This window comes from Gadus macrocephalus, chromosome 10, assembly GCF_031168955.1.
Source record: "Gadus macrocephalus chromosome 10, ASM3116895v1".
In the NCBI taxonomy this organism is placed as follows: domain Eukaryota; kingdom Metazoa; phylum Chordata; class Actinopteri; order Gadiformes; family Gadidae; genus Gadus; species Gadus macrocephalus.
In genome coordinates, this window is record NC_082391.1 from 15,665,802 (window position 1) to 15,678,562 (window position 12,761).

The 12,761-nt window shown below is 46.5% G+C and overlaps 1 protein-coding gene across 1 annotated transcript in view; it reads left to right on the plus strand.

The window, feature by feature from the left end:
• The window catches only part of ctnna1 (catenin (cadherin-associated protein), alpha 1), a 76,581-nt gene extending 69,994 nt beyond the window's left edge, over positions 1-6,587 (plus strand). The window contains exons 17-18 of the mRNA XM_060062754.1: positions 3,438-3,572; positions 4,504-6,587. Of these exons, the coding sequence (XP_059918737.1) occupies positions 3,438-3,572; positions 4,504-4,812 (444 nt within the window). The 3' untranslated portion in view covers positions 4,813-6,587. The remainder of the gene's footprint in view (positions 1-3,437; positions 3,573-4,503) is intronic.
• The last annotated feature ends 6,174 nt before the right edge of the window (positions 6,588-12,761 follow it).

Below are 12,761 nucleotides of genomic sequence, written 5' to 3' on the forward strand. Positions count from 1 at the left end.
CCTGCTGCATTTAGCCTTAACCCAGCTATGTGCTGCTTTGTTATCCTCTACTGTTCAGCCCCCCCTCCCTTGGATTTCTCGCCTTTTATTTACTCCTCCATGCTGTTCCCCCTCTGGCTCGCTCCTCACCCTCGTCTCTGCGCCAACTATTTATTCCTCTTCGCCTACTTTCATAAAAAAATGTAACTCCTCTCCTTCTAGACTCCAAGTCTTATGTATTCTATAAGGCTCTGATGCAATTCCAGTTCCAGTTCTCCCCTCCAGACCCCCTACTATTTACCCCCATGCCTCTGCCTGCCCAGCTGTCATCTCTTCTCCCACCTCGGCCAGAGCATCACTCCGTTTTAATACGAGCGTCTGGATCATATGCAAAGCATTGCAACAATATAAACGGTGCCTTCCTTATCAAGCAGCCCACATCACTGCTCTGTTTGCCAGAACAGCACGTGGATGGCCGTTTCACATGTTTTGGCGTGTTCCTTTGATATTTGTTCACGCGTGGTCGTAAAAAACGGCTGCTGCTGCGAGTCTGATGATCTGCATTGTTTGACCGAATGTGCGTGAGCGTTTGTGTTCAGTGATTTCCTCCAGTGCCAGGGCCGGCCTCATAGTCGCTGGTGTATGATGGAGCACAGTCCACAGGCTGAGGGGAGGGAGCTTGTGTTGGACGCCCCTCGTGTCCGTGCATGTGTGCAGGCTTTGTGCTCAGTGGAGCGCTGTGCACATCCCACCGGGGACCCCCGTGCTCTAAGTAGGATCATCAGCACCATACCTTTTTCCGTCTGTTTCCCCTCGGAAGGAAGAAATGAGCTGGATCGACCCAGCTTTTCTGTAGCTGCACCAGCAGAGGGGTACATTAAAGAAGTGTGTGGGAGCAGTTCCTAATGGCAGCCGGGCTAATTACGGTAAACAAGATGAACGTATACGTGTGTGTTGCCCGTTTAATTTGCAATTACCAAGCAAAACATCCCCTCACTTCATCCGGGCGCACCAACCTACCCGGGGCCGGGGATGTGTTCAGAGTCAGCAGGCAGCCCAGATATTTCATCAATTACAAGATTGGCTGCCATTAGCACAGTCTCACCTTTTGCCCACACTTAGAATTAATGGCTACCACAGGATACTGCTCCCATACAGCCAGGCAATTAAAAAGCCTGAGTGTGTTCAACTTGTTATAGTCTTATCTGCGCTTTTTCCAGGGAGAACAAAGTTGAGGCTTCAGGGGCCCACCTACCTGACTGGAATGATTAACCCAAGTGAGATCCAATGTCAGATATGGAGTTTTGTCCAAATATGCTGACTGTGCTTTTAGTTATACGTTTTTTTTGTGTTGAGATCTGTGTGTCCAGCTGGTGCTAGCCTCACTTCTGTCTGTGTTTAAGCAGTTACAGCCCATGATGTGGTTAATTAGATACATGCGTCTGCATGACTAAAACAGAATCGCCTAGTCTGTTGGCATCATGTTCCCCTAAACTTGACACAGACTGAAATGACGCCACTGCTTTAGTCACAACTGATTCCCAATAATGGCCAAACGTCTATACTCCTTGTCTATACTCCTTTGTACCAGCTGTCGTCTTTCTCCCTCTTCTTAATCCCTTCTGTTTTTGAAATGAAGTGGATTATGATGATGAAGATGATTCATTCTATTTTCGGTTTGTCATCGTGGCCACTGCAGAACTACTGCTGAGATGGTGGGAGCGTTGTTGTTTATCTCACCCTGTTGGTGTGCACAGTCGGTACTGCTGTGATGGTTTACACTTGGACAAAAGAGCGTGCCAGTGTTTGTGTCTGTATTGTTTGGGGATGAGCATGCATCCAGGCTGACGTTGGTACACACACAGAGCCACCAGCAGCTTTACTGCCTCAACCATGAGCAGCCCCTACTCATACTGTCGATCTACAATGGCGAAATGATCAGTGAAGACAGGCAATAAAGCTCATATCATTCTAGTTTTAACTTGCCAAAAATAAGATTGACGAGACAAGTTTTAGACAGGTTGCGCAAGTTGACCCATTTACCAACATTGCACTATGGTTCACTGCGTCATCAGTGTTAATGAAAAAGAGCATGCCATGTTTGCTAGCTAGCCAGGAGCCACAGCAGGTGTAGCTTAAAATGCACAGCTGCATCTCAGGAATGGCTCTGTTGCGGGGGGAGAAGGGAAGCGATGGGGGAGGGGTTGGGGGGGGAGAGATGTGAGTTCCACTATGCTCTGATAGGACTGCACCTAATTATGTGTCATTGTAACTGCAAATTCCACCCAATTAAATCTTCAGTTGTTGCCTTTGTGAGTGAATACAAACGGCTGCCAATGCTCAGAGTATCTTTATTATAAAGGACAAATGATAATCCTTTACATGAAAATGCATGTCACTGTTCTTTTATAAAGAAATCTATAAAAAGGCTGAGCTCCTTGCTGACTTGGCTCGCAGGATGCACAACGTTTCTTATTTTTATTACAATCTAAATGTCAAATTTCAGATTCCCCACGGACATGTTTACGCATGCACTTATTCACTGGATGAGCAGGGAGGAAAGGCCTCTAAAGCCCATTATCAGGCTGGCGGGGGGCTCGTTTAGCAGGGCCAGGAAGACGTTGGGAAGTGGTCTTCCAGCACACAGCCAAGGCCTAATTATTAGATTGAGACGCTGCAGAAAGATACCGTTGATGTGAATGCACACTCGTGTGCTTATTAACATAACGCTTTGTTTGTGCTTTGATAATTTAGGTTTTTTGATTCCTTCAAGTTGATTTGTTTGTTGTTAAAAGCCCAATGTGTCTTATATTAGGGCTTGTTATTATTGTATTTATTTTCCCAACGTTCTTTTTATTATTTTATTATTTGTAACTAATTGTGGCTCCTCGAAGTGCTCTTAATTTGCTAATGAGGGGTATACACAGGGAAACAGACGGTGCACTTCAGTACGTTTTATACCGTACGTTTTATATCGGAAAGAACTGTTGCCAGCGCATCACTAGGTTGTTTGAATTTGTCATATTTTTCTTCCGACTTATGTAAATCAGATACTTCACACTGCTCTGCTAATGTCATCTTAAAATAATTGCAGACATCATTAGTTGGCTTTTTACCCTGTGCCATTGTCGACCTGGTGGCCACTGGCCATTGAATTAACAAAGTAATTAGAATACCACAGTCTGAGCTTGTGCCGCGCGGGACCATGTTTCGATGGCCCTACCTTCTCCGATGCGCCTCGCTCCACTTGAAAAGGTCACGGATGACTACTGTAGATTCACATGAGCGCGAAGGACACCTAATGCATATTCATCAAGATGCATGACATATTCCAGCTGAGTTTGCCTGAAAGCTTTCCCTTTTTCGCCGCCGGCCTGCAAAGTGAAAACAGAAAAATGTATTTTTGTTTACGTCATTCACTCCCACTTACGCTTCCTTCTTTACGCTCTTCCTCTCAGTGCCCGGACTCCACTTGCAAGCAGGATCTGCTGGCCTACTTGCAGCGTATCGCCCTCTACTGCCACCAGCTCAACATCTGCAGCAAGGTCAAGGCGGAGGTGCAGAACCTGGGCGGAGAGATGGTCGTGTCCGGGGTGAGTTCAACAATCTAATCACACGCCCGCCAGACCGTCTCTGACATCTCTGGCCAGGCTCCCAGCCATCCAGCGGCCCGCCCACAGCCCTGCGGTAGCGGCAAAGTGCTTGAAGGATGGGTGTTGAATTGCAAATGGCTTTTGGGCTCGAGTGTCAAAGAGAATGGGCACTGGGTTCATAGTGAAGTTTTTTAACATATAACTCATGTTAAGTAATAGCCATTTCCTCTTCCTTTCTACCCTACCACTGTATGACGGCCTCTCTATATATTTAATTGACCGATGCACTAGGAACTAATATGCAATTACTGTATGTTTTTTAAACGTTTGCCCGTGTCCAAAACCCAGCGGTTTGTTCTAAAAGCTTCGTTGCAATGCATGCCGAACTAATTAGCCCACTGATGGTTTAACAGCCCAGCGTTTCAAACCCCGAAGATAAGGGCATTGACGTTATGGGGGTTTACTCCCGTTGTTTAAATGCTAGCTAAGCTCCCAGAGCAGATGATAGATGATGACTAACCCATAGCAGCACCTCCCAAACCTTCAGGAGCAGGGCCAGCTAATTACTTGTGCCGGTGTAATTGTTCAAAGTCCATCCATTTCCTGGGCAGAAGATTAGTTCCTGTGTTCTCCGGGCCTGAAACGAGACGTAGTTTCCCAGCACTACCCATCAAGTGTCTTTACAGCCTCTGAGGCTATTACTTTGAGGAGATTAAATTAGGATGACCTTTTTTCATATTCTGAGAAATTTCACACCTGTTAGGATGTCGAATAAATGTCGGTAAAGGTCGTTATTTAGTTTCATTATTTTGTATTGTCTCCGGTGTTGGACCTTCAGTTCCCCGATCAAAGTGGACGAACCGGAACGGATTAACACGCAAACAGTCACTCTAACGCACTGTCGTCACCGTGTTTTTTCTCTCCCCCGCAGGAGTTCCTGTACGTGCAGGTGGACAGCGCCATGTCCCTGATCCAGGCGGCCAAGAACCTGATGAACACGGTGGTGTCCACCGTCAAGGCCTCCTACGTGGCCTCCACCAAGTACCAGAAGAGCCAGGCCATGCAGTCCCTCAACATGCCCGCCATCTCCTGGAGGATGAAGGCCCCCGAGAAGAAGCCGCTGGTGAAGCGGGAGAAGCAGGAGGACCCCCACACCAACAAGGTCAAGCGCTCCTCCCAGAAGAAGCACATCAACCCGGTGCAGGCCCTCAGCGAGTTCAAGGCCATGGACAGCATCTAAGGGGGGGGGGCGGGCGGTGTCCCGGAGCAGGGCGAGAGATTGGTATTTTATTAATTCCTTTGTTGTGTTTCTAGCCCGCAGAATCAAGAATCATTCTATACTGTAGGCTTCCTGCAGCGTATTCCTGTGTATTGCAAGCTTGAGGGTGAGCGGCCCGCCGTTTGTCTTCGCAGTAGCGACCCTAACGGAGCCACACGATGCTCCACGCTCGTTCTCACCGCGTCAAATGATTCCAATGTTTTTGTCCCCCCCCCGCCCGTGTATTTCATGTTAGTTTTTGTCGTTTGTTCATTTCTTTTGTTCATTTCTTTCTGGGGAAATACAATTAGTGGAAAGGAAACTGGACGAAGGTGGCCCATCCCTCTTGTGTGACCCCAACACCTTGTTAATGTGGAATATAGGGAACCATAGATAGGAGCTTAATTCCAATACCTGTTTATTTAGAGCTTGTGTATTTTGTATTTTAACCTATTTTACAATTATATGGAGGGGCCACTGTGGTGTTTATTTTAAATTTTTTATTTCATAGGGGCAAAACATTGATTTTGATGTGTAGTGCGAAAATTAACTATGCAAATGATCCACTGCCTAACAGAAGCATTAAATGTGGCAATTGCGGTGTGCTAAAACTAGTCCGGTCAATGCTTTTGTCATAGCTCAGAGAAACCAAAGTGACCATTATTCTATTGTATCTTTTATACAATATTTGTCATATCCCTACATGATTTCTCAAACACTAAATGTTTCCTCCGATGCTTGACCTGTGACCTGCCTTCCTACGTGATAAATGTATTTCCTTTCCTTTAAGAACCCAACACTGGGTTTCACGAGCTCCGTAATATATTTTTTACATTGTGCTTCGGTTAACCAAAGGTGATGGAGAGCACTCTCCAGCCTTCTGTGTTGGTAGATAAGCCTGACACACACACACACACACACACACACACACACACACACACACACACACACACACACACACACACCTCCAGTGCACACATGGAGACAAGGTCTCGTTTCCATCCCCAGCTACCTTGGGTCCACCAGTGCCCAGCGGGCATAACAAGTATGAACCATGCATCAACCCTCTCCACAGCAGCATGCTCTTTTTTCGACCTGTCAACGAGTGTAAATGCGTCCACATTTTAGGATCAATATTTTGTATTTTTTTTTTGGGTCCAACAGGTGGGTGAGTGTTTCTTACGGCTCGTTCTCGCTCTGTCAGTTAAAGCACACCCTGAGCCTTAAAGACTTAAACGCTTAAACACTAATAAAGATGTTTTCCAGACTAAAACGTTTTTGAAAACTCCCACTATTTTGGCTTGTTTTAATCAATCAAGTCTTTGAAGACACCTCCTGGGTCTCTGGGCTTTAAAAACGCAGAGGTAAACATGTTAAGTGTTTTTTCCTTCAGTAGAATCCCCGAACTCGGTGGTCCTTTTTTTTTCACACCACTTATATCCGATCCTCTGAAAAACGTCACATCGGTGAACATCTCGGCCTAAATAAAGTTATATTTCACACGTTTAACTTGTCTTATAGCTGGGGCCGACTGGACGCATATGTAGTGGACGGTGTGGGGGTATATTTCATAGCGTTGGCATCAGGCATTAGAAAAGCTGATGTTTAATATCCTCCCAAGATGGACTCTTGCCGTGAGGTGAAGAGTGTTCATACTACTTTGCTGTGGAAATCGTCTGCGCCGCGGCCTTCCCTGCCGCAGACTGTTTTGCATATCTATGTACTGGCTTTATTTCTAAATAAACAAATGAGATGGATGCGCTGTCTTTCATGTCGTTCTGTCAGATCTGCACTGCGGATCAAAAATAATTAAGTCCTCTTGAATCAGTCCTTTCATGATGGAAGTTTTGAGGCAGTGGTGCAGTCGCTACTTCAGCCGGATTGGTAGTAAAGCGAGTTGTCTGCGTAGTGGGAGGGCCAGTGCTCCTCAGAGTAATTCACTTTCTCAAAGGTAATAAGAGGGACTGCTGAAGCCTCAACTCCGGGCTGTGCATAATGAAGTAGCTATCCGTGTACACTGCTTTATTGACTGGCTGTATATGCCCCGCCAACACATTGGTGATGCTGTGCTGTACACACAATGCTGCAATTAAATAACCCATATCATGCTCAATAGGTTGCAACGTGTTGGTGAGTTATTGCCCAGTGCTTCAAAACCCTGTACTGTCCTCCATTTACAGGTGTATTTTTATGGAACCACACAGTCGGAGTGGGCTAACCCTAGATGGTCTTCCCCAGAATAGTGAAGCAATACAACCTGTCTGGTTAGAGCCCCACCTTGTAGGATTACAATGTAAATCCCATGCAGTGGTAACACCACAGCACTTCATGCCAGACCACCCACTGAAGATCCTGCTCCCTTTCCCCCTCTGTTTTTCTGTCACTCAAGCCAGCGACATGATTGAATGAGGAGTGATCAATCACACTAGTGCAGTATGACAGTTTAATCAATAGGGGGAAGGTTTTCTCAAAGATTCCCATTATTTCATAAAGAGAGGGAGAGGGACAGAGAGAGTGGCAGCCGGAGGGAGAGGATTGGGGGGGGGGGTTGGACTTCTGGCTGTCCAGCTAAACAAAAAGCATTGACAGAATAAGGCCTATGAAGTATTAGTTCTCAACCAGGTGTGAAGGGATTGGCAATGTCCATAGGAAGCCAGACTGACAAGCTGCCGACTGTATTGGTGGACACTTCAGACATATTGGCTTGGCTCACTGCGGAGCATAAATATGTTAAATATGACCGGCTGGATGGAACTCTGAACGCAGCAGTTTATTCCCACTATAAAAGTGACTTAGTGGGGGGCACTGCGATGCCCAGGCACACAGCAGCCCTGCACACAGAATGATGAAAGCATCATTTCAGATCTATTGCACCAAAAAGTGCCAGGAAAATCTTTGCCAAGTTGGGCCAAATGTAGGGAAATTGTCATTATGTTTAGTTTGCTAATGACCTTTTTAATAGCCTGGAAATGGAGTTGCTAGGATTTGTGTTTGCTGTCTGCAAAGCTTGTTAGATAATTAATTATTTTTCAAAAGTAAATTATTTGATGGGTGCAATAACGTCTAAATATCAAACCACAATGCTTTCTCTGTTTGATTCTGAAGTCTTGTGTATTGCTCTCTTCTTCACATGTGTTATTCAACAGCAAGCACAAACAATGAAATGCCAACCCGCCTCTATCAATATTAATACAGCATAAACACTGGTACTCGACACATGAGAGACCTCAAAGTAGTAAAGGGAACACATTTTATGAGGCTTGAAGGTCTTCCAGCGGTTCGGGTGACCTCGCAAGCTTAACCTTGTCAGGATATCATTAATACTGACATTTTCTCATTAATATATTTTTCGCCAGCGTTTGTCTTGAGGTTTCGGGTTCAACAACACGCATCTAAAAGTCAAAGCTACTGCTGGATGGCAGGGGATACGGCCAAGCGCGCACTACGTGCCGTCTGTCAGAACAATAGAGTGCTACGTGAACGACAACGTACATTGTGCACATGGCGTCGCTCCTACAGACATCAGGTAAATCTTTTTTTTTTAATGAAACATCACTTTGATCTTTTTTTTGAACAAATGCAATTAGTAATGTGGTATTGGGCTTCTAAGCCTTTATAAACCTACCTAATCATTGTAGACATGGTGCTTTGTCCTATAGGGGTTCACCGCTAAAAGGCCTCTTGGAAAGAAAAACAAAATGCTTTCCATTGGGCTTCTCCGCTTGAACCGACTGACCACACTAACCAAAGACTCCATTAGGAGCCGTGGGCAGCCAAAGGTCGCAGGAGCTCAATGCGTCCATCAACATCCAATTGTACTCTTCTTGTTAGGCACTGTTAAAAATACACAGTGATACACCAGTGTGTCCATGCTAGGTTAAGAACGTAGATAGCAAGACAGTCTCAGGAGAAAAGACAAAACAAAAACAGATGAAACCTTTATGCGGTCGTGGTTGAAACCAGGGTCTCTGGCTGATGTTAATTAAAAATGTGTTGAACCTCTATGTCATATGAGCTTTTGTGTTCGTATTTGACATACAATAATGCTGTTTAATTAATGATCTACCCTGGGTTCTGGGTAGAGGTTTGAGGAGGGTATCATTGACCTACTTATGCTTAGGCCTAATGAATAAATGAATACATGAAAGTATAATGATTCGGACCACAAAGAAAAATGTAGGATGAATCTTAATTCAAGTTTGAATAGGAAGCTTCCAGTTCCAATAGCGGTTACATAACATCTTTCCAAGCCTCCTCTCTCTCTAATGCGAGTGAACTCAAGCAACACAATTCCCCCTCGGATTGTGTGGCTTTGGAGACATTTAAGGTGTGTGTGTGTGCGTGTGTGTGTGTGTGTGTGTGTGTGTGTGTGTGTGCGTGTGTGCGTGTGTGCGTGTGTGTGTGTGTGTGTGTGTGTGTGTGTGTGTGTGTGTGTGTGTGTGTGTGCGCGCGTGCGAGAGCGTGTGCGCGCACACAATCCATTGAAATGGTGCCAACGTTAAAAGGAGCCCCCTCCATTTAAAGTCACTTTTATAATAAGCCTCCAAGATTCGAGGGAGAAAGGGGGCAGTAAAAAGTAATAGAATCAGCAGAGTGGCACAGACACAGGTAATTATGCTAAAAACTCGGTTCACAATGGAAGCTTAGAAAAAAGTCCATAACGTCGGCCCGAGCTCTGCGGTGGTGGGCGTCTTTGTATTGCAAATCCATGGCCGGCGCGAACACGCGTGCGCGCTTGTCCGGGATGATTTGTGTGATGTAATTAGATGTAAAATGTTTTTTAGCGGCCTCTTTAATTGACTTTTGGCCAGAGTGATTTGTGACCATCGAGCCCGACGTAGCTGCATGCCGTAGTTGTCTACACAGTCAAGGCTGACGAGTTATATGTGAGTGGCTCGATCCGAGTTCGGTTCCCAGGCCAACATCCAGTGGGATCCATTTCTTTCTTTCTTTCTTTCTTTCTTTCTTTTAAGATCCATCATGGGTGTGTGTTTACGCGCGTGGGTGTGTGCGAGCGTGTGGTCCCTGTTGTCCTCAGCCTGCCCTAATGAGGAGCCCTACATTAACGCGTGTGTGCTTTACGCACTTCGGTGCAGACACCCTGGTCTCTCGGGGTGTTCCACTTGACGGACGCGCCGACGGTTCCGCCTGCCCCTCCTTCCATATATTAGACATTCTGTCGACCGCCTTAGCATAAGTTAATCCTCGTGTGTCATGGGCGCGTCGCCCGGCTACCAATCATCTCAGCCGTGTTTCGGGTGTATCGACACTAGCCGTTAGCTCGGTGCTGTTGTACCGGCTGACTTGTCAGAGGCCCTCAACTGCAGGGAAAGTGATTTATATCTCCTTGAGTCATCAGTTAAACATCCCGGTTCCAAGGATGTGGAGCTCGCCGCCCCCGGGGGACTGGCTCGGTGATCGCAGGTGGAGGACGCGGAGGAGATGCGCGCCACATTGCTAATTTTTGAGGCGAGCATTGGCATGAATGAGCGCTCGTGAGGTTGAGTGGGTGGAAGAGGTGAAGGAAGGCTGTGTGTGTGTGTGTGTGTGTGTGTGTGTGTGTGTGTGTGTGTGTGTGTGTGTGTGTGTGTGTGTGTGTGTGTGTGTGTGTGTGTGTGTGTGTGTGTGTGTGTGTGTGTGTGTGTGTGTGTGTGTGTGTGTGTGTGTGTGTGTGTGTGTGTGTGTGTGTGCGTGCGCGCGCGCGCGCAGGAAAGAAGGGCGAAACTGTCCGGCACACCTCACTTTGCGTGTGTCCCTCATCTTTAAACCCATTCCCCTCCGGTCTGGGTCGGATTCCTTTCCCACCATTCACGTTTTCTCAACGTATTTATCCTCCTCCTCACACAATGAGGTTTCCAAGCTCCCCCGCTGAAGATGTAATTAAATGGCCCGGGAAGATTCCCCGCATTTGGAGGTTGAAGGGATAGATCAGTTATAGATGTCTCACATCCACCGCCTTCTGTGCTGGCAGCCTGGGCCGCAGCACAATTATGAGGCCAACGGGAGATTTGACAAGTCAGTCATTTTACACAGCTTTGAAGTTACGTGTGTGAAATGTACGTGGGTGTTTGTGTGTGCGTGCTTGCGTGCGTGGGGGGGAGGGGGGTGTTTATGTGTGTGACCCAGAGAGCTTACTCATTCTATTAAAAAGGTTAGCATTACGTCCTGCTTTTCTACCAGTCTCTCAAAACTAGCATATCTTGCTATGTATGCTACCAATGCTAGAACAGGGCATCACTGACTGCAACAGAGTACTAATGTTGCAGAGACAAAACGACCCTCATAGTTCACGGTTTCCACACTGTGTGGGTGTGTTCCAGTCTCTCTCTCTCTCTCTCTCTCTCTCTCTCTCTCTCTCTCTCTCTCTCTCTCTCTCTCTCTCTCTCTCTCTCTCTCTCTCTATGGAGCAGAAACAACTGCTCCACTACAATCACTTAATGTACTCCACTGGCTGCCACTTTACATATGGGCTTTAAACGCTTCAATCGAAAAGGCTTGCTTTTTTTATTGGTGTTCTTTATAGGTAAAGGCCGGTGATGATGTTCAAATGCACTCAGTGATTTGTGTCCTATTGGGGTGGGCTGAAGTTATCGAGACTATGGGTATGTGGGTGTGTGTGTTTGTGTGTGTGTGTGTGTGTGTGTGCATACAAACGTCACATGTGTGTTTAGCGATGACTGTATGCTAGAGGGGAAGGCATAGCAATCACTATGGCATCTGCGCGAGAGTGAGAGTAATAGAGCAAAGAGAGAGAGAGAACAGGAGGGAGAGCGAAAGAGAGGGTTAGAGAAACAAATATATTGAGAGAGGGATGGAGACAGACGGGGAGAAGAAGAGAAAGGCTGCAGCGGCTGCGACTCTGTTGAATGCTAATAAGGGTGTTCTCTCTCTCTCTCTCTCTCTCTCTCTCTCTCTCTCTCTCTCGCTCTCTCACTCTCTCACTCTCTCACTTACTCTCTCGCTCTCTCACCCATGAATACCTTCAAAGACGAAATGTATTGACGTAAAATAATGGAATGCAAGTAGTGTGTTTTCCTGTGAAATGTATTATATATAAGCAACATGCCACAAATGGGCATTTGCACTGCCTATCAAAATAAGAATTAAAATATCAATGGAGATGGATTAATAACACATATGTCCCGACGGGTACACAAGAGTAATTGGGGAATAAACAGATATTTTAACAGCCTGCCAACAGCTCCACCGCACACTAATTCTATCAAGCCTTTCCATCCCCTTGTTACTACTTACAAAATCACTACACAGCTTCCTAACCCCCCCCCCTCTCTACTTATCTCTCTGCATCTCTCCCTTCTCACCTGTTACTACACTAATAATCTCTCCCACCTCCCTATCTCCCTCCCGCCCTCTTCCTAACTCTCTCCCTGTTCACCGGTTACATAAACATTTCTCTCTCTACCCCCCCCCCCCCCCCCATTATCTCTAACCCCCCTTTCTCCCTCCCTCTCTCCTTATCTCTTCTCTCGCTGTCTCCCTCCTTACCTGTTACATTAAAAATATATTTTCTCGCCTCACCTCCTTTCTCTCCCCCTCTCCGTCTGTGTCTCTCTCCCGTCTTCCTCCTCACCTGTTACCACGCTCAAAATCAATACCACCCATGAACCCCTCTCTCCCGCCGCCTCGCCCCCTACCCGTCCCTCCCCTAAAAAAAAAGCATATAATGAAGGACAGGAAGGAGCGGGCGCCCATTAGTAGCTGTCTGTCCATCACGGGTGTCCTCCCAGTTGCATTACCATGACGGCGGTGGGCAGGCCATTGTTATTCTGATGTCGGCGTTCACATTACTTCCGCCACTTGGCTTTTAATGAACATAGGAATGAGATGGCAACAGGCGGAGACTGTGTGTGTGTGTGTGTGTGTGTGTGTGTGTATGTGTGCACGTGTACATGTATGTGTGGGTTCCAGTG